At 31.6% G+C, this 21,736-nt stretch overlaps 1 protein-coding gene across 1 annotated transcript; it reads right to left on the reverse strand.

The window, feature by feature from the left end:
- Positions 1 to 6,233: 6,233 nt before the first annotated feature.
- On the reverse strand, positions 6,234 to 16,731 carry LOC106465793 (parkin coregulated gene protein homolog). Its single transcript, XM_013926025.2, has 5 exons — positions 16,124 to 16,731; positions 15,286 to 15,420; positions 9,181 to 9,352; positions 7,471 to 7,620; positions 6,234 to 6,844 (listed from the first exon to the last, which is right to left on the reverse strand). Exons 1-5 carry the CDS (start codon positions 16,211 to 16,213, stop codon positions 6,684 to 6,686), a joined length of 708 nt encoding a protein of 235 aa, XP_013781479.1. The 5' UTR covers positions 16,214 to 16,731; the 3' UTR covers positions 6,234 to 6,683.
- Between the last annotated feature and the right edge of the window lie 5,005 nt (positions 16,732 to 21,736).

A 21,736-nucleotide genomic window follows, 5' to 3' on the forward strand; every position in this document is an offset into this window, starting at 1 on the left:
ATTCGGAAAGAATAAACCAGTTTTATTTAAGAAAGGACTTGTGTCGCTAAAGTTTCGTCGGAACGAATTTATGGAAAATTAACTAACGACTGGAAGCGTAACAATATTTTCAGTGGTTTAGTTCTGGTAGTAACAAAAGAGTGGATGATATTACGATCAACTAAGTTTGTGGGAGTAGGCCTAGAATGTTCCAGATTTGACGTCAAGTTCTCTAGTACACTCGATGGTAGATTGTAAACATGAGATAGTTGTGAAGAGTGTAGAGTTACTAAGGGTTAGTTAAGAAGATAGTGAGTTGATTCTAAAAAGTGGAAAGGTCGAGCAGTCTGTTTTCGTTTTAGTGAAATATTTGGATATGTGTTAGTTATCACGCATATTCAATTACTATATACAAGTAAGTTTATTGTTTATGTTAGGATGGTGCAGTTAACTTGTTTTTTTTTGTTTGTGAATTATGCGCAAAGCTACACGAGGGCTATCTGCTCTAGTCGTCCCTAATTTAGCAGTGTAAGACTAGAGGGAAGGCAGCTAGTCATCACCACCCACCGACAACTCTTGGGCTACTCTTTTACCAACGAATAGTGGGATTGACCGTCACTTTATAACGCCCCCATGACTGAAAGGGCGAGCATGTTTGGTGTGACAGGGATTCGAATCCGCGACCCTCAGCTTGCAATTCGAGCACCCTAACCACCTGGCCATGCCAGGCTGGTGCAGTTAGCATCATTTGTGAATATGGCTTAAAAGTTAACACAGTGTTCAAACTTGTAAAAACATTAAAGAGTAAATAGGCTAGTTTGTTATTGTTACATGGACTGGACAAGGAATTATTTTCACTGGATAATTTAAAAGAACAAGCCAACAAATGAACAACGTTTTAACACTGGCATCATAAGTGAAATTGTTTTGGTGAAAATAAAGAGAACTTTGACTGAACTTCAATCTTCACTAAAGAAGACCCAAAAAAATGATATAGAATATTAAAAGAAGATCATGACCAGGAAGGCACAAAATGAGATAGGAAACCTCTTAGACGTTATAAAACAATGGAAGGAAGACGAAACAGAAAAAAGTCAGAGCATTTCAATAAGAAGAAAAAAAAAGAGGTTTTAGTTTGTTTGTTTTAAATACAAAACTATACTATGGGTATCAAAACGTTTATTCAGATGTATTTGTGTTTTTCACATAATATGTTGATCAAGAAAGTCATTAAGTTCTTTTTGCTCTAGATACCTATTGTTCTATGTCATTCATCTAAAATAACACCATGGAAAGATGACTGTAAGGCTAACCATATTGTGTAGGTTTAGATAGTAATATTTTTCAGATCAGATGATGTCTTGAGGCTATAATCTTCCATATTTTCTAATGGGAATGACCAATGGTCATTTAGGTAATGCAGGTCACCTGGGGAAAGTATCACATTATAGTTTTAAGTATATAAATGTTTTTCTCAGTCTGTAATAACATATGCAATCTTAAGAAGAAGATAGTCTTGTAACAAACTATATTAGATTGAACTCTTCAGTAAAAAGCAACTGTTTATTATGCTAAATACATGCATAATTGTTTATGCTATATATATAAAGACTGTTTATTTTGCATTTGTGTCCAGACCTTTTATCTCACAAGCTCAACCGGGTTCAGAGAATTCAGAATTACTTTGTAGTAAATATCTTGTTTGAATCTCCCATTATTCTGTGGACCTATCTTATGCACTCTTAGGAAAAATCTGATTTACCTGAGAATGTAGTAGAGTAAGTAGGAAGGGGAAAGTGTTGGCATTGTGACCATAGGATGTAGTATTGCAGAGGTTTGTGTTTTATTCTGATATATGTATCACCCTTTACTTCGGACACTGTATTATTAATTCCATAATGGCTTCTTTTTTGAGGAAATTATATTTTCCACAAGTAGAAGGATTTATGTCCAAGAGGAAAAGTAGATCACTGAAGGGAGGTGGATGTTTGAGAGAGTAGACCCTCTCAAGGGTCGATCAAACTCTGGAAGAGTCTTTGTGAGAAGAGTTCCCAGACCAACCAAATCATCTGCCAAAGAAATAATGACAAAACAGCTTGTCCCAGCCATTGCAGTCATATTGGCTGATGTGACCATGCCACCAGTATCAATGGCAAGAGAGATTCCAATCAATAAAGAGGGCTTCTACAATGACAGCTAATCAAGTAATACCGTTGTGTACTAGAATCCCAATCAAGGCAAAGTGAAGGGCCTATAAACCTCAGCAGTGGTAAAGAAACAGCCATACAAGAGGTTTTGGGAATAGCTATAATGTCATATAAGGATCGACCTGCTAATGATCTTTCCTACCACTATTACCAACAAACCTAGCAGCAGATCCATCTGCTAAATATTCACTCTCCAGAGGTTGCTGCAAAGTTGACATAAATCTAGATTATGTAAACAAGCGAAGAAGACTGGTGTTCCACACTACTTCTATATAAATTTTGCAGATTATAGGTATACTTTTCATTTTTAAACTTTTATCTGTGCTTTATTTCATTTCCATGTTTAAAGGGTTTATTATGTAATTTAATTCTTTAATATGCATCATGATGAGTTATTTTTATATGTGTTTCTCTACTTTGCAAATAGTTTTATATACTAAGATTGTATTTACGTTTTTTCTTATTTGAAGACAACGTGAGACTGAAGAGGCCACACGAATGTGTCGAAACTAATTTCTCTAATATCAGACTTCTGACAGTTTGTTCCATTTACTTTGGTTTTCACTAATTTCTTATTTGCGTTATGTTCATGTGTCATTATTCTATATTATATCGTTGTTAAATGGTCGTATTGTATTATGTTTTCAATTATTGTTGAAATATATTGTTAAATTCTATCTGTGTTAAAGAGTTCTTCTTTCCATGAACCTTGTCAAATTTCATTTATTGCTAAAAGGAGTTAACTTGTATTCATTGTTTTTTTTTTTGTATTTCTGCTATAGATATGCTCAATATTCCATGTTAAATGGAATTTGTCATACACTATATAGTGTTTCTTAAGTTTGTATTTATGTTAAAAGACATTTTGTCTGTGTTGTAAAATTTGTTAAAAGGTTGTTTTGTCTGTGTTGCATGTAAATGTTTTTACAGGGCGAAAGAAGGTTACGCAAATATCGTAACCAATACATGAATAAATTTGATTGAATTTAAACTTCATGATTAGGTACAGAGAGATAGCCTGAAAATAAAGAGGAGGAGAAAGGTAGTATATTAGCATATGTGTTTGGTAAGTCCTTCTATTAATTTAGAATTTTTCAAAGAATTACAGGCAAATATGTGTGTTTTTCTAGCCACTTATTGTTCTGTCATTCACCTACAGTAACATCTTGTCTTTTCTCGAGAAAGATGACTGTAAGGTTAACCATAAATGTAGATGGTGGTTACCTCTGGTAAGTCAGGTGACGTATTGAAGTTATTTTATAATTGGAATGATCAGAGTCATAGGTTTTGCAAGTCACCCTGGGAAAGTAAGACATTGTGGATTTAAGTACATAAATGGTTTTCATCAGTCTGAAATAACATATATAAGCTTGAAGAAAAGATAGTCTGTAACAAATTCTAGTAAATTGCACATTCCAGTACAAGCAGTTGCCAATTGTGCTAAATGCAAACACTGTTGTTTGTGCAAAACAAAGATTGTTTCCATAGTATATTGCACATTTGTGTCCAGTCTTTTTCTTTCATGAACTCAATCACGTTTACAGAAATCAGAATTACTTTATACTGAATATTTTCATATTCTGTGAACCTGTGTTATGCATTCTTGGGGAAATAACTTTTACCTAAGAGTGAGTAAAATAAGCCCATTGCATATTAAGCTGGCTGAAAAGCCAATAATCTGATCACGACCTTTTTGGACGAAGTAAGTGTTTCGTCAGTGTTAACAGCAATCACTATGTTAGAAAGTAGTGCTGCGTCACCTAAGCCAAAGCCACTACAGCAACAAACACTGTTACAGAGGTCCCACCAAAATGGGTGAAGGCAGCCCAAGACCTATTGCTGCTCTATAGAACAATGTTCCATGTCTGAATCAAACATCTACAAACTCATCAGAAGACTTCAAATCCGATAATGGCATTTTTGAGACTCTAGAATGCTTGAACGAAGAAAAATTCCCATTCTTTCCTTTGAGTCCCAGATGAACTACTACCTACCAGTCTACCACTGTGGGAGCCACCTAAACACACTTCAGTCTTTGGATCACTATACCTGACAGATCCATACTAATGATAGCCTCTGTGCCCTTTTCTCAGGACTTAGAGCTTTCAGAGATCAACTGATGGCAGTAGTGTTGTAAATTGTAACGTACAAGTTGTCGATTAGGCCAAGGAAGGCAGACAAGTGCCAGTATTAATTTAACACAGAAGAACAATGTCTTATTTGAAAATGCCAATGACATTAAAACAAAAAGCATTTTTTCGTCTCTTTAGAAGAATAATGTTTATCGTGTTTTACTTTGAAAAAAGTTTATTCTAATTTTATACCTTCTTGTGACCTTTGAAACTATGTACTTTAAATTTATGTTACTACTTTTAGTTTTATGACGATATTCTATAACTGCTTACAATTTTTCCAGTTACTTGTTTGGTATCACCCATTTTAGTTTATAGAACCTAATCACTTTTGTTTCCAGTTGGCTTATGTTTATCAACTACGATTACTTTATTTTATGTAAACCTTAGTTACCTGAGTATCTCCATTTCATTATCCTGAACTAATTTCTATCGTTTGTTTTACCTTGAATCCAAATTATACTCTACGTTATCTAGCTGATTAAATTTTGTTAATTCTGCACCTTTTTTTTTTTTGTTGTTAAATTCATTTTGTATTTTTTTCTTTAACTTTACAATTTTATGATTCTTTGGTAATTCTGTTTTCCTCTTGCTTTGTAATTGTTTTAATGCTGGGTTGTGTTTTATATTACAGTTTATTTAATACTCTGTTCGATCTAGTTTTGTGCAGTTTTTCCTTTCATAGTTTATATTTAAATAAGCAATTGGTCAATTTCATTAGTCTGTGATTTTTTCAGTTTTATTCATTAAGAATTATTACATTTTGATCTATATTAACTTTTTCCAAGCCCATTCCCTTGGCTGTGGTTTCGCTAGATAGTAGATAGGGACAGTGAGAATCTAGAAACCTGGTTTCTACTCTTGTAAGTCTGCAGACATGCTGCTATGTTACTGGGCAGCCTATTTTAAGAAGATAAATCAATTTATAATGTGTTTTATTGAACTTTGTATTTTAATTGGTTTCAAACAGTTACTCATTCCATATTAGCTTTATGTATTGTTTTGTTACTTTATAATGTATCAATTACTTATTTGATGATTCTATTGTGATTTTATTTAAAATGTAGTAATTATAATTTTGCACATGGCCTATGTTTTATATTTTTGTTGATTGATTTAATATTCTATTCAGTTGTGTAATCCGCTTATTTTATTTTGTTTAGTTTAATTTGCTGATGGGGTTTTAAAAAGCTGAATAAAGTTAGCCTTTGTCATGTATGTTTAACTCATATGGAATTGTACATGTAGTTTAAGGAAGTGAATTAAAAAACCCATAGCCCAGTATGTTAAACTTGCATTTCAGTCTTATATCATTTAATTTCAAGGTTCAGACATAGGAAGGTGCTAAGATAAGAAATAGGAATGTTGTAACTGTTGAAAGAATGGCTATGCTTCATCCTTCCATAACTAGTAAGAACATATCATTAATGAAATATATTCTGGTAAATTTGAATTTATCCTTTAGCGTATACCCAGGTTACATATGAAAATGATCACTCTATAAAGGCTTATACTTGCTTGATCCTGTTTCTATGTCATGCATCATGTCCTCCTGGAGTGAGATTGTACTTACTTGTAGGAGTCATATAGAAGTTTCTACAGTTACTACAAGTTGGAGTTTATCTCCTTTGAATGTATAGTTGGAATGATAATTTACATTGGTAATCTAGGATTGTGCAATGTTGCACTATGGACTTCTTGATGTTGTCTAACTCTGATGTTAAATGTGCTTTCAACTTTTCTAAAAGGCATACAAGTGCAGCCTTTAATAAAGTTCCAGCAATAAGATCTTGTTTTTATTAATTTGAATTTGTTTCTTTTCTTTGTTATAGCTTATGTTGTGTATATTGAAAATATTTGATACTTTTCTGTTGAAAATCAGTGTATCTGAAAAACTATACACAGAAATAAAACGTTTTTCAACAAATAACTAAAAAGTTTTGATTTAAACAATATGGAAATACAATGTTTTTCAAAATATAACTAAAGAAATTTTATTAAAATAAAAATTACGGAAACAAACAGTATTTCATTTCAAAATGTCTAAAGCTTTTCATGTAAATCAAATGTAGCTCAATTTCTAAAATCTTTTATAAGAATATGCAAAACAGAATTTTTTCTTTAAGTAGTATAGAAAGTAAATTACAAATGCCAGGTTGTAAATGTACATATCTTAATTAACTACTTTTCAACTAACATTATAATCTTTAATTAAAAAACAAAACAAAAACAGTTGAACATATACATAAAATATACAAGTACTTCAACATATCAAATGAAAGAATGATTATTTTGTAACATGTAAGATTTAGGAATTATTTTTTCTAATATAAATTTGAAACTTGTACATAATCTTGAAACTCAGCTAGTTATGAAGACATGATTCATATGTAGGAATCATGTATTTTATATTTATAAATGCATGCTCTCCTCCAGTCATCTCAAAGGCTTCTAGAGTTTCTTGAATGAGATCTCCTATGTTTTCTCTCTTCTGTTGGCTGTAATCTATCCCATCACCTGTATTTACTATATAGAGGAAAATAATAACTTTTGAAGGCAGCTGAAATTTGTTTTCTTTAACATACTGACATATTAAATGAGTAATGTGATTTGCTAAATTTCAAATAAACATTGTAAAATTGATTAACACATAAAACTGGTCCTATTATACCATTAAATACAATAGCTTTTGATTTCCTATGCTAACATTTTTTAGTTTTTTGGTAAATTATTGATGAATCTGTCTACACACTTGTTTGTTGAATAGAAAATGGATTAAAGATATGATGGAATATCCTTACAATGTTCTGGACTTACCTTTGGATATACACATTTCTGCTATAGCTTTTGCATTATAACAAATAATACTTAAAAACAAGTTACTCTTGGGGTAAAAATTGTTATGGGTTACAAACTGTAGATATTTTCATAGTTAATCCACAATAATGTATCTGAATAATGGGAACTCTTTTGAGTTGTTATCTTTACCTTACACAAATGACATATTTTGAAATAACAAAGCACATAGATAATTAAAATGTTTGTTTACTGCATGTGTTATACAACCATAATTTTAGTTAAGGAAAGATACAGTCATAAAAATGATAAATTTGGCTTTTACAGAAAACAGTAATAAATTGCTTAATACCTACAATTTTTATGTTTGAATATATTAAGGATTGGAAGGATCTGCCTATAATAAGGAACCAAAGCCTGCCCCACCAATTCTGCAGATCTCACTAGATGTTGCAAGATCTTTAGTGTATCACACACCACCTTGGGGTTTCGAGTGTTCAAAGCATCTAAACAGACAGAAAGAAACCATAGAAAATAAGAAATATAATAACAAAAGTTATTGTAACAAAGGAAAAATATGGAAGGCAAAAGACTGAAAGGAATTCACTCAAAACTTGTAAACAGACTACTTTTAAGACTAAAAAAACTTTTAGAAAGTATAGTCTCAGAATATAAAAGAAGTCAAATAAGATATACCTAAAGCAAAAGATTAAAGTGGTTGAAAATACAATAAAATGTAAATACAACATTATATAGGCTATCAATTGATTGGTTACAAAAATCATAATTCTGATTCATAGAACTACAACAATTCTACAGATCTCACTAGATGCTGCAGAATATTTAAATGTGACATACACCACCTTGTGATTTTGAGTGTTCAAAGTATTTAACGAAAATGAGATTGAATCACAGAAATTTAGAAATATAATTACAAAGTAAGTATCACATTTTATTTTATTTCCAATCAATTTCATCTTTTGCTTCAAGAATTTCTTATTAGAATTTCTTTATTTTCTAATAGTAAAATTTTTAAAGACTTTAGTATTTCTATTTAAGTTTATTGTATAAATTTCATTTATTCATTGATTTCAACTCAAAATTCAAGACTAACTTAAAACCATGGTCAACTTTCACTTAAAAGTGCTTGGAATAACATGATCTCAAAAATACAAATACTGATAGCAATAAACCCATTATTTTAAATTAATTGAAAAGCAATCATTCAATTGTATTTGTTTAAATTATCAATATATTTACTTTAATACATATTTCTATGTTGTATTTTCATGTGTAATTTTAAACTTAAATAGGTGTTCTTGTTTTTTAACAACAGATTGTATATTTTGTTTGTTCTGTTGCTATGTTCCTAAAAGTGTTATACGGCTCGTTGAAGGTACTAGCACAGGAATCAAAATTTTGCCAATAATAAATATTCTAACAAAAGAAAGGCCTGAAAATCATTAATTTGTATGTTAATTCCACATTATGAGCTTAAAATCATACTTATTGCTACTCTTCACTGACATTTTATTTGACTATTTCTAAGTTTATAAGTTAACGAGTTTGCGTTACAGTAATGTCATGATACTGAAATAATTTTAAATGATTATTTGTAACAATAAAACTTACAAGTAAAAATAAAAAGTGCAAACATACACTTATAAATTTTAAAATCTAGTTTGATTATTGGACACATATATAGGTTAATCCTAATAGTCTTATCTGCAATAATAATTTTAACTTTTGGAAGTTCATTAACGAATTCAGAATTCATCATATATCAATTACATTTATGCAACTTTATTGAGAGCCTTAAATGATAGTTATAGCAAATTGAGAGAATAATCAAGTTCAGTTATTTTGAAATAGTTTACGTATGGATGTGTTTTCTAAAAGGTTATACATAAGGTTAAATCTATGTGTACAAACTGAAAAAACAAAATATATTGCATATATTAAATAGCAGATGTGATCCTCTAAGATAAGGTACTCTCAATATCAATTTTGAACACTTAGTAAATCGAAAACTTGTAGTATCATATATGATGGAACACTGAACTTACTTTTAATAGGAATAATAAGTTGTGGTATAACAGGTAAAATCTTTGAGCCACCATGTTCTAACATATCATGAACACCTTGCCGGGCAAAGAAATCATAGGGGTGTATTGTCTCACACAGGCCATCGAAAAACAGTGGAAGATAATGATGGTAGTCTAACTTCTCTATCTCAACCTAAAAAAGGAAATGTAATATACCAAAAAACTCTCTCTTTCATATCTATTCATATAAGGAAATAATGATGATATTGTTATAAGCTATATATTGTTACGACAGCGGGGGTCACGTGACGCTAGTAACAAGTCATATTCTCAAAGGTTCCTGAAGCCTCGAGTGTTTACTAGATGTACGGTATTCTTGTATATAAGACAGCCAAGAAGTGATGGCAACAATGTAATTGAACTGCAGACAGAGATAGAGACGTACTATTGGGTCGAGCGCGTTTGTCATTCGTTGTGAATTATAGCGTTTGTTATAGCGTGACTGTGGAAATTAAGTGTATTGCAAAGTTGTATTCATAAAGAATAAACCAGTTTTATTTAACAAAGGACTTGTATCGCTAAAGTTTCTTCGGAAAGAATTTTTACGGAAAAATAACTAACGACCAGAGGCGTAACAATATTTTCTGTTGTAATTTAGTTGTTAGCTAGAGAGTGCATTCAATTAAAATCACATTAGTCCTAGAATACTTGAGAATATTAATGAATGAGTGGCTCTGTCACCCTTATTTATAATCTAATTCTTGTTTTAGGTATTTCTCAGAACCTCTCATTCATTAATTGGCTAAATAAGCTTGCAGACTGAACCAGTGAAGCATAGATAAAATGAATCAATCACATAATGTTTTTGTCAGAGTTTTGTTTTCAATTACTTGAACAATTAGCTGTGGAGTTGTACAAGTAAGGTGACTTTTATGTTAGTATCATGGAGATAGCATAACTGTAAATGTAGGCCTAGAACAAGTTACAAAGTGTACAAACCTGTACATAAACTTAAAGGAGGAAATAATTTGTTAGTCTTACATGGACTAGACTAGACTTTGAACTGCTTTAACCACTTAAGTTAAAAGAATCTGCTAATAAAAGAACAACAATGCAACAATATAACTGTATCTGTCATACAACAAACAGATAATAACCTATCCATCCATTCGGCTTATCGGTAAGATATAAGATAAGCTAACTAAATTCTATTACTACATAAATATTATCTAAAGACTATTTATTTGTCACTTTTATATTTTAAGGATCAACTTAATTACTTTACTGTAAATTTAAAGTAATGATAAAATTGTGTAACATGTTTAATTTTCAAATGTTAAGCTTAACAGTGTTGTTAATAAGTTACTTGTATTTATAGTATTAACAGTTTTGATTATTCATTCCCAGACAGCAATGGTTAAGAGTGGAGTAGTTGTGAAGGGCTCACAGTTTGTAGTATGCAAAAGGTGCAAAGGGTGGGTCTTATTTGAGAATTTGGGACTGGCATGTATTAAAAAAGCTAGTAGTGAAAATGTGCAACAGGTTAGAGGAGAAATTGGAAACTATCCAAATAGTGAAGAGAAGGAGAAATATAAACTTTAGGAAATGACAGAAGGATTTAAAAAAGGAACTTAAGCTTTTGTATGCAATGGTACAGTATCTAAAAATGACTTTCAGAAAGAAATAGTATCAGGGTTCTAAGTAATTCTCATTACAACATAGTATTAAATAAAAGGTTTTAACATTTAGCTTGTGCTAATGAGGAACTGTGAATAACATGAACACAAGAGAAAGATAATGATAGTAATACAATGTTTAAGAAAGTTATAGTTATAAGTGATTTTTTGCTATGGCATGTGGATAGAATAAGTTGTGGGGTAAACAGGAGCACAGTTGAGGAACATATCTGATCGAGCAGGTAAGACAATAATGAGTGCTAGCAGTGATGCAGTCTTTGTTGTGCATATAATGGCTAATGACTGATTTAGTTCATAGAAAATAATTGATAAATACAGGAGGTTTATAAAGCATTTAAATAAAATGGTCATACCTTAATTATGTCAGGGATACTCCTAAACTTGATTAAGATTATAAATGAGTCATAAGGGCTGAATGCTAGGCTAATGTTAATATATGTGAAAATTTCTCCTACCAATCCACTTTAGAATTATATCATATAGTTCTGCTAGTTAACAGGAGAATTACTCAAGACATCATTATGAACTAATACCAGATCTCTTATTAACTGAGTGGTTGTAACAAAAAAACAATGAGACTGAGCGTATAGTCTTAGAAACAAATACACTGTATATACTTGCTTGCATAAACATGATGAACAGTCACTCTGACTGGATACTTTCAGTGGTTAGCTCTTTCTCTCATCCTGACTAGACCAATTGAAATGATATTCCAAAATATACTGACCAAATGTAATGTTCTTCAGCATGCAAACAACTCACATTTATCCAGGGCAATCAGCACTGTCCACCTGACTGGTCATTCTCATTTCAAAATAGATGGGGTTGCAATCTCTAGATATTACCTGAATAACCACTGAAGGACACTGCTATCACCTTTCTTACACAATATGTTGTATTGCACAATATTCTTCCCAGGTGAAAAAGTATTATTCACTTTTAGAACAATAAAGGAACAAATCAACTTAATAATGTTCTCAACCATGTGTCATGTGAAATCTGCACATATACAGAATAAAGAATAAATTCAAAATAAATACATTAATATCAGAGAAGTCAGAAATGTATACTATATTCATATACATACTACATATGTAAAGACAAGCAGATTGGCTAGTTGGACTTGTGAAATAAGTCTGATAGGAAAGATAGAAAGTTTTTTGTAATAGGTGATTTACACTTAAATAGGGTAGGGATAGGTTTGTTTGCAAGGGTCACTAACTCAGCTGTAAGGACAGCTTTAATACAGAGCTAGATATTGGTTTGTGCCACAATAAACAAAATACAGAAAGAAAAAAAATGGACAAAAAGCATAGTGTACAAACAAAGTACATAATCAGTTTTAAGGATAGGTTAAATTGTTACCACAGTAAATAGATCATTTTAGAGTATTAGTCAGAATGAAGGATATTGATATAATGGGAATAACTTAAACTTCATTAAATGTAAACAATTTTGAAAACAGAAATTTCTTTGAAATACAGGGTCATAGATTATGTAATAAGGAGAGGGGAACAGTGACTTTTATATGTAAAATGTGAGTTATGTCCTGTTGAAGTTGTAGATATCAAAGATAATAACAAGGAGATTGAATCTATTTGAGTTTCTGTTAGCAGATATAGGAGAAGGCTTTAAGTGAAAATTTGTTAATTTGAAAATTTACAGTGAGATTAATATTTCAGCTATTAATGAAGTCATAATTATTGGTTATTGGAAATTCAAGCATATACATTAGAAAATGTTACAATCTAACCATGAGGTTTGTAGAAACTGTTCAGGACAGTTTTTTCACTAACTGATAGAAAAACCTACTAGGAGCAATGCTATTTTACAGTTATAGTAAGCTTCCTATACAGAAATGATTGAGAGTGTAAAGATTGGGGAGCTTCTGAGTACAAGTGATCATTGCTTAATAAGGTTTGATGTTTTATTGTATATAATGATCAAAAGTAAAAGTAAAATGATGTTAGTTACATGTTGCAAAAAAAAACTTTTGAAAGGATGCAACAAGAATTATCTATTGTGACTTGAACAACTGAATTAATTGGAGATGCTGATCAAATGTTGAAAATCTTTAAAAATATAATTTTAAATAGGACATGTTCCTTATAGATAAAAAAATGGCAATGCAAGTAAAAGACTAGGTTGGCTCACAAAAAGTACAAGGAAAAAAATTACTTTTAAATTTTAAGACATTTAAATTGACTGCTATGGTAGGAAACTTAGAGGATTATAAAAGATCAAGAAAGTTGATCAAACAAGATATTAGGCAATCGAAAAGAAAACATGAAAATACATAGAAGTTGACTGAATATCTAAAAATGAATACTAAGAAGTTCTTTAAAAGTAAGCAAATTGTTAGGATAGTAGTAAGGCCTTTTACGCAAGATAAAGGAAAGCTCATTTTGGATGATTATGATATGGCTGGTAGTTACTAAACACAACTTTTTAAAACTTTTACTAATGAAGATTCAAGCAATATTCCTCATCCTGAGCAGTGTAAACAAGATTGAACGAGACGATCATATTGTTTTAAAAAATTGGGAAGTTTAAAAGATGATAAGGCTCATTAGCCAAATAACATTTCTCCAAAGATTTTCAAGGAGGTTAAGGATTAGACATTTGAACCATGAGATAAATATTTAGTCCTTGAATAGTGGGCAGGTGCCCAAAGATTGTAAGTTGGCTAATGTTACTCCTCCTTTCCAGGGAAGTGTGAAAACTTGTACAAGTAATTACAAACCTATTAGCCTTACACCAGTAGTGGGAAAAGTTGTTGAAAGTCTGATAAAAGATGCATTGTATTTAACAAAATTTAAAATTTTGATGGATAGTCAGCATGGTTTCACTAGTGGAAAATCTTGCCTTACTGATCTTTTGACATTTAAGGGGGTAACTGTTTACATCAATGAGGATAAGGGTGTGGATTTGGTGTATCTGAATTTTAAGAAGGCATATGACAAAGTGTCATATAAAATGTGTGTTAAAAAATAATCTCCATAGGTGTGAGGGATAAGTTGACACACTGGATAGAAAACTGCCAGATGGAAAAAAGCAGAGGGTTGTTATAAATGGAGTTCAGTCACACTGGATTAATGATACAAGTGAGAGACTTCAGGGCTCAGTTTTAGAACCTTTGCTCTTTTTGACTTATATCAATAATAGATGAAGGAATAGTAAATATGTTGCTTAAATTTGTTGATGATATTAAGGTATTGGCTTTGGATGGCTTGATGAAAGTGTTATTGCTTTACAAAATAATTTAGATTACTTGGTGAGTTGGTTGAATAAAAAGCAGATGGCTTTTAATTATAATAAATGCAAGATAGTTCATGTGTGGGTTATCATAACTTAAATTATAGATATAATTTTGTTGGGAATAATCTGACCAATGATGTGGAAGAAAAGGACCTTGCTATTTTCTTTGATCTATCTCTCAAGCATCTAAGCAGTGTGCTGTTACTAGTGCTAGGGAAAAAAGGATTTTAGGTTGTATGTATAGAAATACTGAATATAAGTTTAAGAGGGTATAATTTCAATATATAGGTCACTGATTAGGCCTCATTTAGATTGTTTTGTTCAGTCTTGGGTTCCTCACCTTAAGAAGGGCATTAAATTGTTGGAAAGGGTTCATAGGAGGGCTACCAAGATGATTCCTAGAAAGGTTAAGATCTGTGAAATTGTTTTGTGTTGAAAAAACAAACAAAAGGGAATCCTCAACAGCAATGGCTGTAATTAGATCTCAAATCAGTCAAGAGATGGAGCTATGAACCGCTATGTTGTAACTAAAAAAAGAGCAAGAGGGATCTGATTGAGGTGTTTAAGATTGTTAAGGGAATTGATACTGTTGATGAATCATATTTTTTTCATACTTAATGGTGAGAATAATATAATAAATATTGGCAATACAGTAGTCATCTTCAGATAAGACAGTATTATGTTTCTAACAGGGTGTTTGACCTTTGGAATTATTACCTTGAAATGTGGTGACAGCAGCAAATTTAAGGGAAGGCTTAATAAAAATTTAACTAGTAAGGGCTGGCTTTAAGTATAGTTTAGTTTAGTGTATGGGACAACCTTGATGGTCTAACAGATCCCTTTTTTACTTTAATGTTATATGCTATGTTATATCATAAAGATTACTGATAAGTTGCATTTTCTAAAATTTGTCTAATCCACACAAATAGGCAAAATAATGGATTGATGGAATAGCACCGGTATGGCCTACCTTTCTGTGTTTAAATGCTTTAACAAAAATAGTGCAACACATTAGTAACAAAACTTTAAGTAAGAACAGTTATCTAAAAAATTATATATATTATGTTAAAGCTTTTATATTTTCATAATTCCCATCTCAGCTTTATATAAAGAAAAATATTTCTCTGTGGAGTAAACCTGTTTAGATACAACATAAAGTTACACTAAATACCTTCCATGCTATTTTATTTCCTTTGGTATCATGCTCTAGAGCTATTGGGAAATCACCTCTTTCATAAAATTTCCGAAATGATGTTGGTTTTGTAAATCGTTCTATAAAAGCTCCAGCTCGTGGTGGCTTTGAAACCTAGAGCAATTATGAAAGATAAATATGAAATTTAACAGACTACATTATCAACACTAAAAAAATAACTTTTTTTACTACATTATTCACCACTTATTATAAAATATTGATTTCATATTTGCATTTAAAAAATAAATTTTAATTTACGTTTGGTCTAGTTTTGCAAAGTAATTAGAATCCTTGTGAAAAGTCAATACATCTTTCTTAACTGACTGGTATGTTTAACGGATTTTAATTGCTTGAGACATAAAAACGTTTACTCATCAGATGAGGCAAGTAAAACATTCCAGTTTGTACTACAAATTTTAAATCTATAGAAAAGTGATTGGGAGTTAATTGCAAAATTCATTAGAGATTACTGTCTTAGCAATATATACCTATCTATAAATACTAACTAATGAACCTGGATTTCTACAGATAAATTGTTTTAAACATACTTTTTACACAAATAAAAATAGTCAGCTGGTAATTTTACTTTTAAAACTTTGGCAAAAAAGCTAATTAAAATAGTTCTGATTGGGAAAAATTAAAATATTTGTCATTTACATAAGTTCAACTTAATGTAGTGCTATAGGATAATTTACAGTATTTTCATCTGTGGAAAAATTAAGTAACTATATAAAAATGGTTAACTGATACCAGATCCAGTCAGATGGCAACCAAACTTTGGAGAAATATTTTTACAATGTTTTAAGCAGCTTCTCACCATAGTATGATTCTGTTTTGACTGCACACCAAATCCACTAACTGTCCAAATGGGTACGGGTTCTTCTTTTCTCAGCATATCCACTTCCATGAATCATTTAAATGTAGATCACCACATAGTGTTATTGTTAACGTATATGATTGTAAACTGTTAAAGTTAAAACTTTATCTAATTACAAGTATTTTCTTGATCTGCCAAACTTGATTTTAGGCAAGCAGTTTTAATGCGAACGCTTAACCCAACGATAAATAACAGGTTTACAGTGCTTATTTACAAGATTAAACTTAAGATTAACATTTCTATGTCAGGCGAGACATAAAATCGCTAACAGTAACAATAAGACCTATTCAGCCTAGCAGTAGCAATATGAGATGAAATTTCTTCCATATAACTATAAGATAAAATAAATTATATGTATAATAAACAATACTTTTATCTTTTTAATTGTATGACCTTTGACAATTACTTGCTGACTGCCTACCAAATAGGCCTAATACTCATGCTCGAAGTTATTTTTTTAATCAAAAACAAATGTGTATTAAAAACAACTTGTCATGACATTTTTGTTTCCGTCATCTTGGTTACTCAGCAACATGTACAGAAGAAGTAAACAAAAGCAAATACGTATGTGTGTAGCATATTTTTCTACCATTAGTTTCGGATAACTTCTAGTTTGAAAAATAAAGCTAAGAGATGGACTGAAATTTATGTCTTATTATTATCAGGCCCTAAAAATTTCATTACTTTTACTAAGAAAATTAGTAATATTACTTGTTAGTTTATATTAAGTGAGCTGAATATCAAAGAAATTTTAAAGTTTTTTACTGTCAATAGGCCCATAATAATTTTCATAGCTTTTTATTTTAATAATAATATAATGCTAGCATTGTTGCCTGTCTGGTGTATATTAAATTACAGTGTGTTGGATCTTAAATATTGTTACGTCTCTGTTCGTTTGTTAATTTTCCGTATAATTTATTTCCGATGAAATTTCAGCGACACAAGTCCTTTCTTAAATAAAACTAGTTTATTCCCTCTCAATACAACTTTGCAATACACTTAATTTACACAGTCACTTTATCTTAAACACACGCTATAATTCACAACGATTCACTCACTCTATTACCGCGCTTGACTCAATTGTCCGTCTCTGTTTGTCTGCAATTATTTATATCTATTCATTGTCAGGCGCACTTATATACAAGAATAGAGGGCGCCTAGCAAATACTGGATTATTCGTGATGTTCCCCGATCTTCCTAGAACTCATTACGTGTTACCAGCGTCACGTGACTTCCGCTGTCGTAACAATATTATTTTTCAACTTAAGCATGCGAAATAAAATTGTGTTATTTTTCAATCATCGCAATGCGGAATAGAAAACCTTTGGCTTTGACCCTTTCTTCTCAAAAACTTCAGTTAGACATCAGTGAGACAGACATCAGTCACACACTCCCATAGTTCAATATTATTTGAACCTCCCGTTAATGGGTCCTAACCGTCTAACCTGTGAGAGACCCATGTAATGGGGATTATAACATTACATAATATTGCTGGAAACAGCACAGATACCCCATTTGTATAGTTTTTCCTAAACAAATAAATAAAAATTACTTCATATGAACATAGCCTAAACTGATTAACATCAGAATCATTGAACACATGTAACCCTAGAATTACTGATGGAGGTCTATAAGAATCCATATTTTTTTTAAACATATTACCCCATACTTGTTAATCACCAAATTGCTTTTAGATCCATGAATGTGTTAGGTACTCGTTCCTTATTAATACACGACTCATAAAAAAACGTAAACTAAAATAACATACTATTTCAATTAATCCCAATCATTATTACTGTGGTGCTTATAAATTTTATATGAAAAGATTTAGAAAAAATTCTTCAACCTGTGTAGAAAATAAACTATTTAACCCAATCTTTAACATAAAATTACTAAATATGGTGCAATATGTGAACTCTTCACCATTAGTTCACCACCACTAACTGTAGTGAACAGTAAAAATACACTTAGGTTACTTGAGGGTTTGATACACACCTTAGACAAAATAATCAAAGCGCATGTTAATTTCTACATTTTACTATGTAGTCGGTTCTCAGTGGGCAAATAATACAGTATTAATATGACGTGAAATTGATAGAATAAAATGTTGTGCATCAGTCAACAATATTTTTGACCATCAGGGCATATAGAATTATTGAAGTAATGTTGGTAGTGTGAATCTAATTCAAAGACTGGTTTCAAGAACTGAGCATGTGACTCGATAATATTCAAGATTTGTGACTGTAGTGGCCAAGTTAAAAGCTTAAACACTTTCTCATTTTTTTCCGAACCAGTTTCAGCAGTATGACTTGATGTATTGTATTCTTGAAACAGATCAGCTACTTTTATGGATAAAATGCTCATAATAGTATGAACCGGGTTTGCAATAAAGGTTTAGTAATCACTTACTGTCACTTTACCTTTCAGTGAGATCACAGGTCCTTGTTATATTATTCGAATAAAAAGCTGCCCACACTATCATAGATACCCCATGGTGCTTAATTCATAACACAAAACATTCAAGGCTGTGAGTTTTTTTTGTTGTTATTGTGTTGTTTTTACAACACATAAGCATGTGCATTTGATGGGAAAAGCGTAAATTATTATTCATGTGATCCAACCACATCTTTTCATTGATTTTTGGCCCAATTTTTATGTTATTAACATCATTTTGTTTGAATTTTGAGTTGTTTTTTTTATTGGCAGAAACTAGTTGTTGTAAGCTATCCTTAAGTGTTGCACAAATGTTTGACGATATAGTCTGGTTTTCGTCTCACTATCATGTTAATGCTCGTCTATCACAATCTGCCAACTTACTTTTTATACCACTGTCATGTTTAACTGATGGTGATTTTACTTTTTGATATCCACGAGTACATCACTTTTGACACTGTTTCTCAGGATATGCCCATTGTTTTAGGTGTTCGTGTCACTGAGAATCCTTCTAGACTTTCACCTACTAACGGACTTTTTGGTTTGACATTGTTATAACTGTTACGTCTCTGGTCGTTTGTTAATTTCCCGCATAATTTCTTTCGGATGAAACTTTAGCGACACAAGTCCTTTCTTAAATAAAACTAGTTTATTCTTTCTCAATACAACTTTGCAATACACTTAATTTCCACAGTCAGTTTAACTTAAACACACGCTATAATTCACAACGATTTACACACTTTACTTACGGCTTGACTCGATTATCTGTCTCTATCTCCCTGTCTGCTATTCAATTATCTGTGCCGTCACTTCTCGCCGGTCTTATATATATGAAATAGAGGGCGTCTGGCAAACACTCGAGCCTTCACGAACGTTCTAGATACTCATTATGTGTTACCAGCATCATGTGAATTCCGCTGTCGTAACATAACCCTTCTTTTAAAAAACAATAATATGATATAAAATTAGTTGGTCCGCAATTAAATTACCATAGGGATACATTTACCCCTCTTAGAGACACCAGAACGTTGAGTGAGATGAGGTGTTTTCATTATTTTGTCCAACCCATGCATACAAATCTCAGTATTTTAAGCCTAATTCGTTATTTGTAGGGAAAATTGTGTTCTTACATATCATAAGTTTAAATTCGATGACGAGGAACCCACTTTGAGACTAATAATGTTTGGAGACGGCTTAGATAGGTAATGAAGAAAAACTTTAATATAAGTTATTTGCTGTTATGTTAAACTTATATGAAAGTTTTTCTTCATTACCCATTCAAGCCGTCTCCAAGCATTATATCATAAGTTTGTGTATATAACTAAATATATTGTTGCGTCAGCGAGGTCACATGACTAGTGTCACGCCACGTTTCTAGAACTATCCGGTACCTTGGCGAATGCTCTAGCATTTACTAGATATAGGGTAGTCTGGTATATAAAAGAGGGTGACAACGTGACGGGATAACAATATGTGTGTAGGTAGTGAGTAATTGAACTGCAGTCAGGAAGTATTGTTGAAGTTAACGTTCGTTGTTAAAACGTTTGTAAAAGAGCGACTGTTGAAAATAAGTGTATCGGTAAAGTTATATTCAGAAAGAATAAACCAGTTTTATTAAGTAGGGACTTGTGTCGCTAAAATTTCGTCGGAACGAAGTTACAGAAAGTTAATTAACAAACGGAGACGTAACAATATGCAACCTTTCATTCCTAATGAAAGATCTTGGTCATGGCATCAATGTTTCACCTTTCTAAACTTATATCTCTTACTTAATATAATTCTAAGGGTCGACTCTAATAAATCAATAGATAAGTTAACGAAGTCGTAGGTATTTGAATTTTGTTAATTTAATGAAGCCTATCACATCTTGAACACCTTCTTCTATTGTAATAGAGGGGTGTAATGAGACTACATCTAGACTAGAAAGGATATTGGATTTGTGTTCATCATTTAAATTTAATTTGAATGGAATATACTGAAACCCATAAATTTGCACTTGTTTTAATAAGAGCGAACCATGTGTCATTCTTTCTACCAACCAAGATCGAGGTCGACATGATGAGTTGTGATGTGTTTTCATTATGCCCTCCGAACTTTAATAGTTGAGGCTGAGCAGCTCATAGTAAGTCTCTGAGTTTTTGTTATTTTTTCTCCAAGTACAAAACTTTTAGCTCATAGCTCCGCCATTTCTGGACCAATTTAAGATCTAATTACAGTTTTGGACTCAAGAGATCAAACCCTTTCAATTGATGTAGTTGATCACGGCCAATGTCTCATAGATTAATTTACGCTAATGCTGCCTAAGAGAATTTCAATTTGAGGGTAAAGTGGTACAGATACTGATGAGTAATAAAATCGAATCGGGTATACGCGCACACCACGCTTGGTATTTCTGGCGCAGAAAAATATGGCTAATAAAATAAAAAAAAATCTTATAGAATAATTTACTGTAATCCTGCCTTAAAGAATTTTAAGTTCCACGGGTATTCAGGATTCCCTCTTGTTTTTTGCATAACGGGAATATTTTGATTTGTTAAACTTTTTGATCACACAAGAAAACCAGTCAAATTATTCTGTTTATATAATATATATATACTTATATATATTTACATAAATACAAAATTAAGAAAAAAATAAATAAATCATCATCAAATGAAAAAAACGAAAACTTCCTCACCAGAAACCGGAGATGAAGAACAAAATTACATCCTAGCAGTACATCATAGATATGTTTTAGCACAAAGTTATACAATGAGTTATCTGACTCTGTTTGCCACGAGCAATCGAACCTCGGATTTTAACTTTGTATGTCCTTAAATTTACCTCTGACCACCGAAAGATATCACAAATAGATAAAGAAAACTATAACTATTGCAGCTCACTACAAAGCTCATAATTTCAGAGTGATAACTTCCATGATAGCAATCAACTCCAATTATCTTTCAAATGTAAGCCCACCAGTGGCACAGCGGTGTGTCTGCAGACTTACCACGCTAGAAACCGGGTTTTGATGTTTCGATACCCGTGGTGGGTAGAGCACATATAGCCTATTGTGTAGCTTTGTGCTTAACTTCAAACAAACAAACATTAAATGTGCCGTATTTGACGGCATATAGGACG

Source organism: Limulus polyphemus, unplaced genomic scaffold (genome assembly GCF_000517525.1).
Source record: "Limulus polyphemus unplaced genomic scaffold, Limulus_polyphemus-2.1.2 Scaffold2053, whole genome shotgun sequence".
In the NCBI taxonomy this organism is placed as follows: domain Eukaryota; kingdom Metazoa; phylum Arthropoda; class Merostomata; order Xiphosura; family Limulidae; genus Limulus; species Limulus polyphemus.

What these genes read in the sequence shown, in the direction of transcription:
- LOC106465793 (XM_013926025.2), bottom strand. Translation starts at nt 16,213, where the DNA reads ATGGAAGTGGATATGCTGAGAAAAGAAGAACCCGTACCCATTTGGACA. An exon ending in ACTTATTATTCCTATTAAAA is followed by an intron (nt 7,621 to 9,180) that starts GTAAGTTCAGTG and finishes CTGTCTGTTTAG; the next exon opens with ATGCTTTGAACACTCGAAAC. An exon ending in TATATTCAAACATAAAAATT is followed by an intron (nt 6,845 to 7,470) that starts GTAGGTATTAAG and finishes TCCTCTATATAG; the next exon opens with TAAATACAGGTGATGGGATA.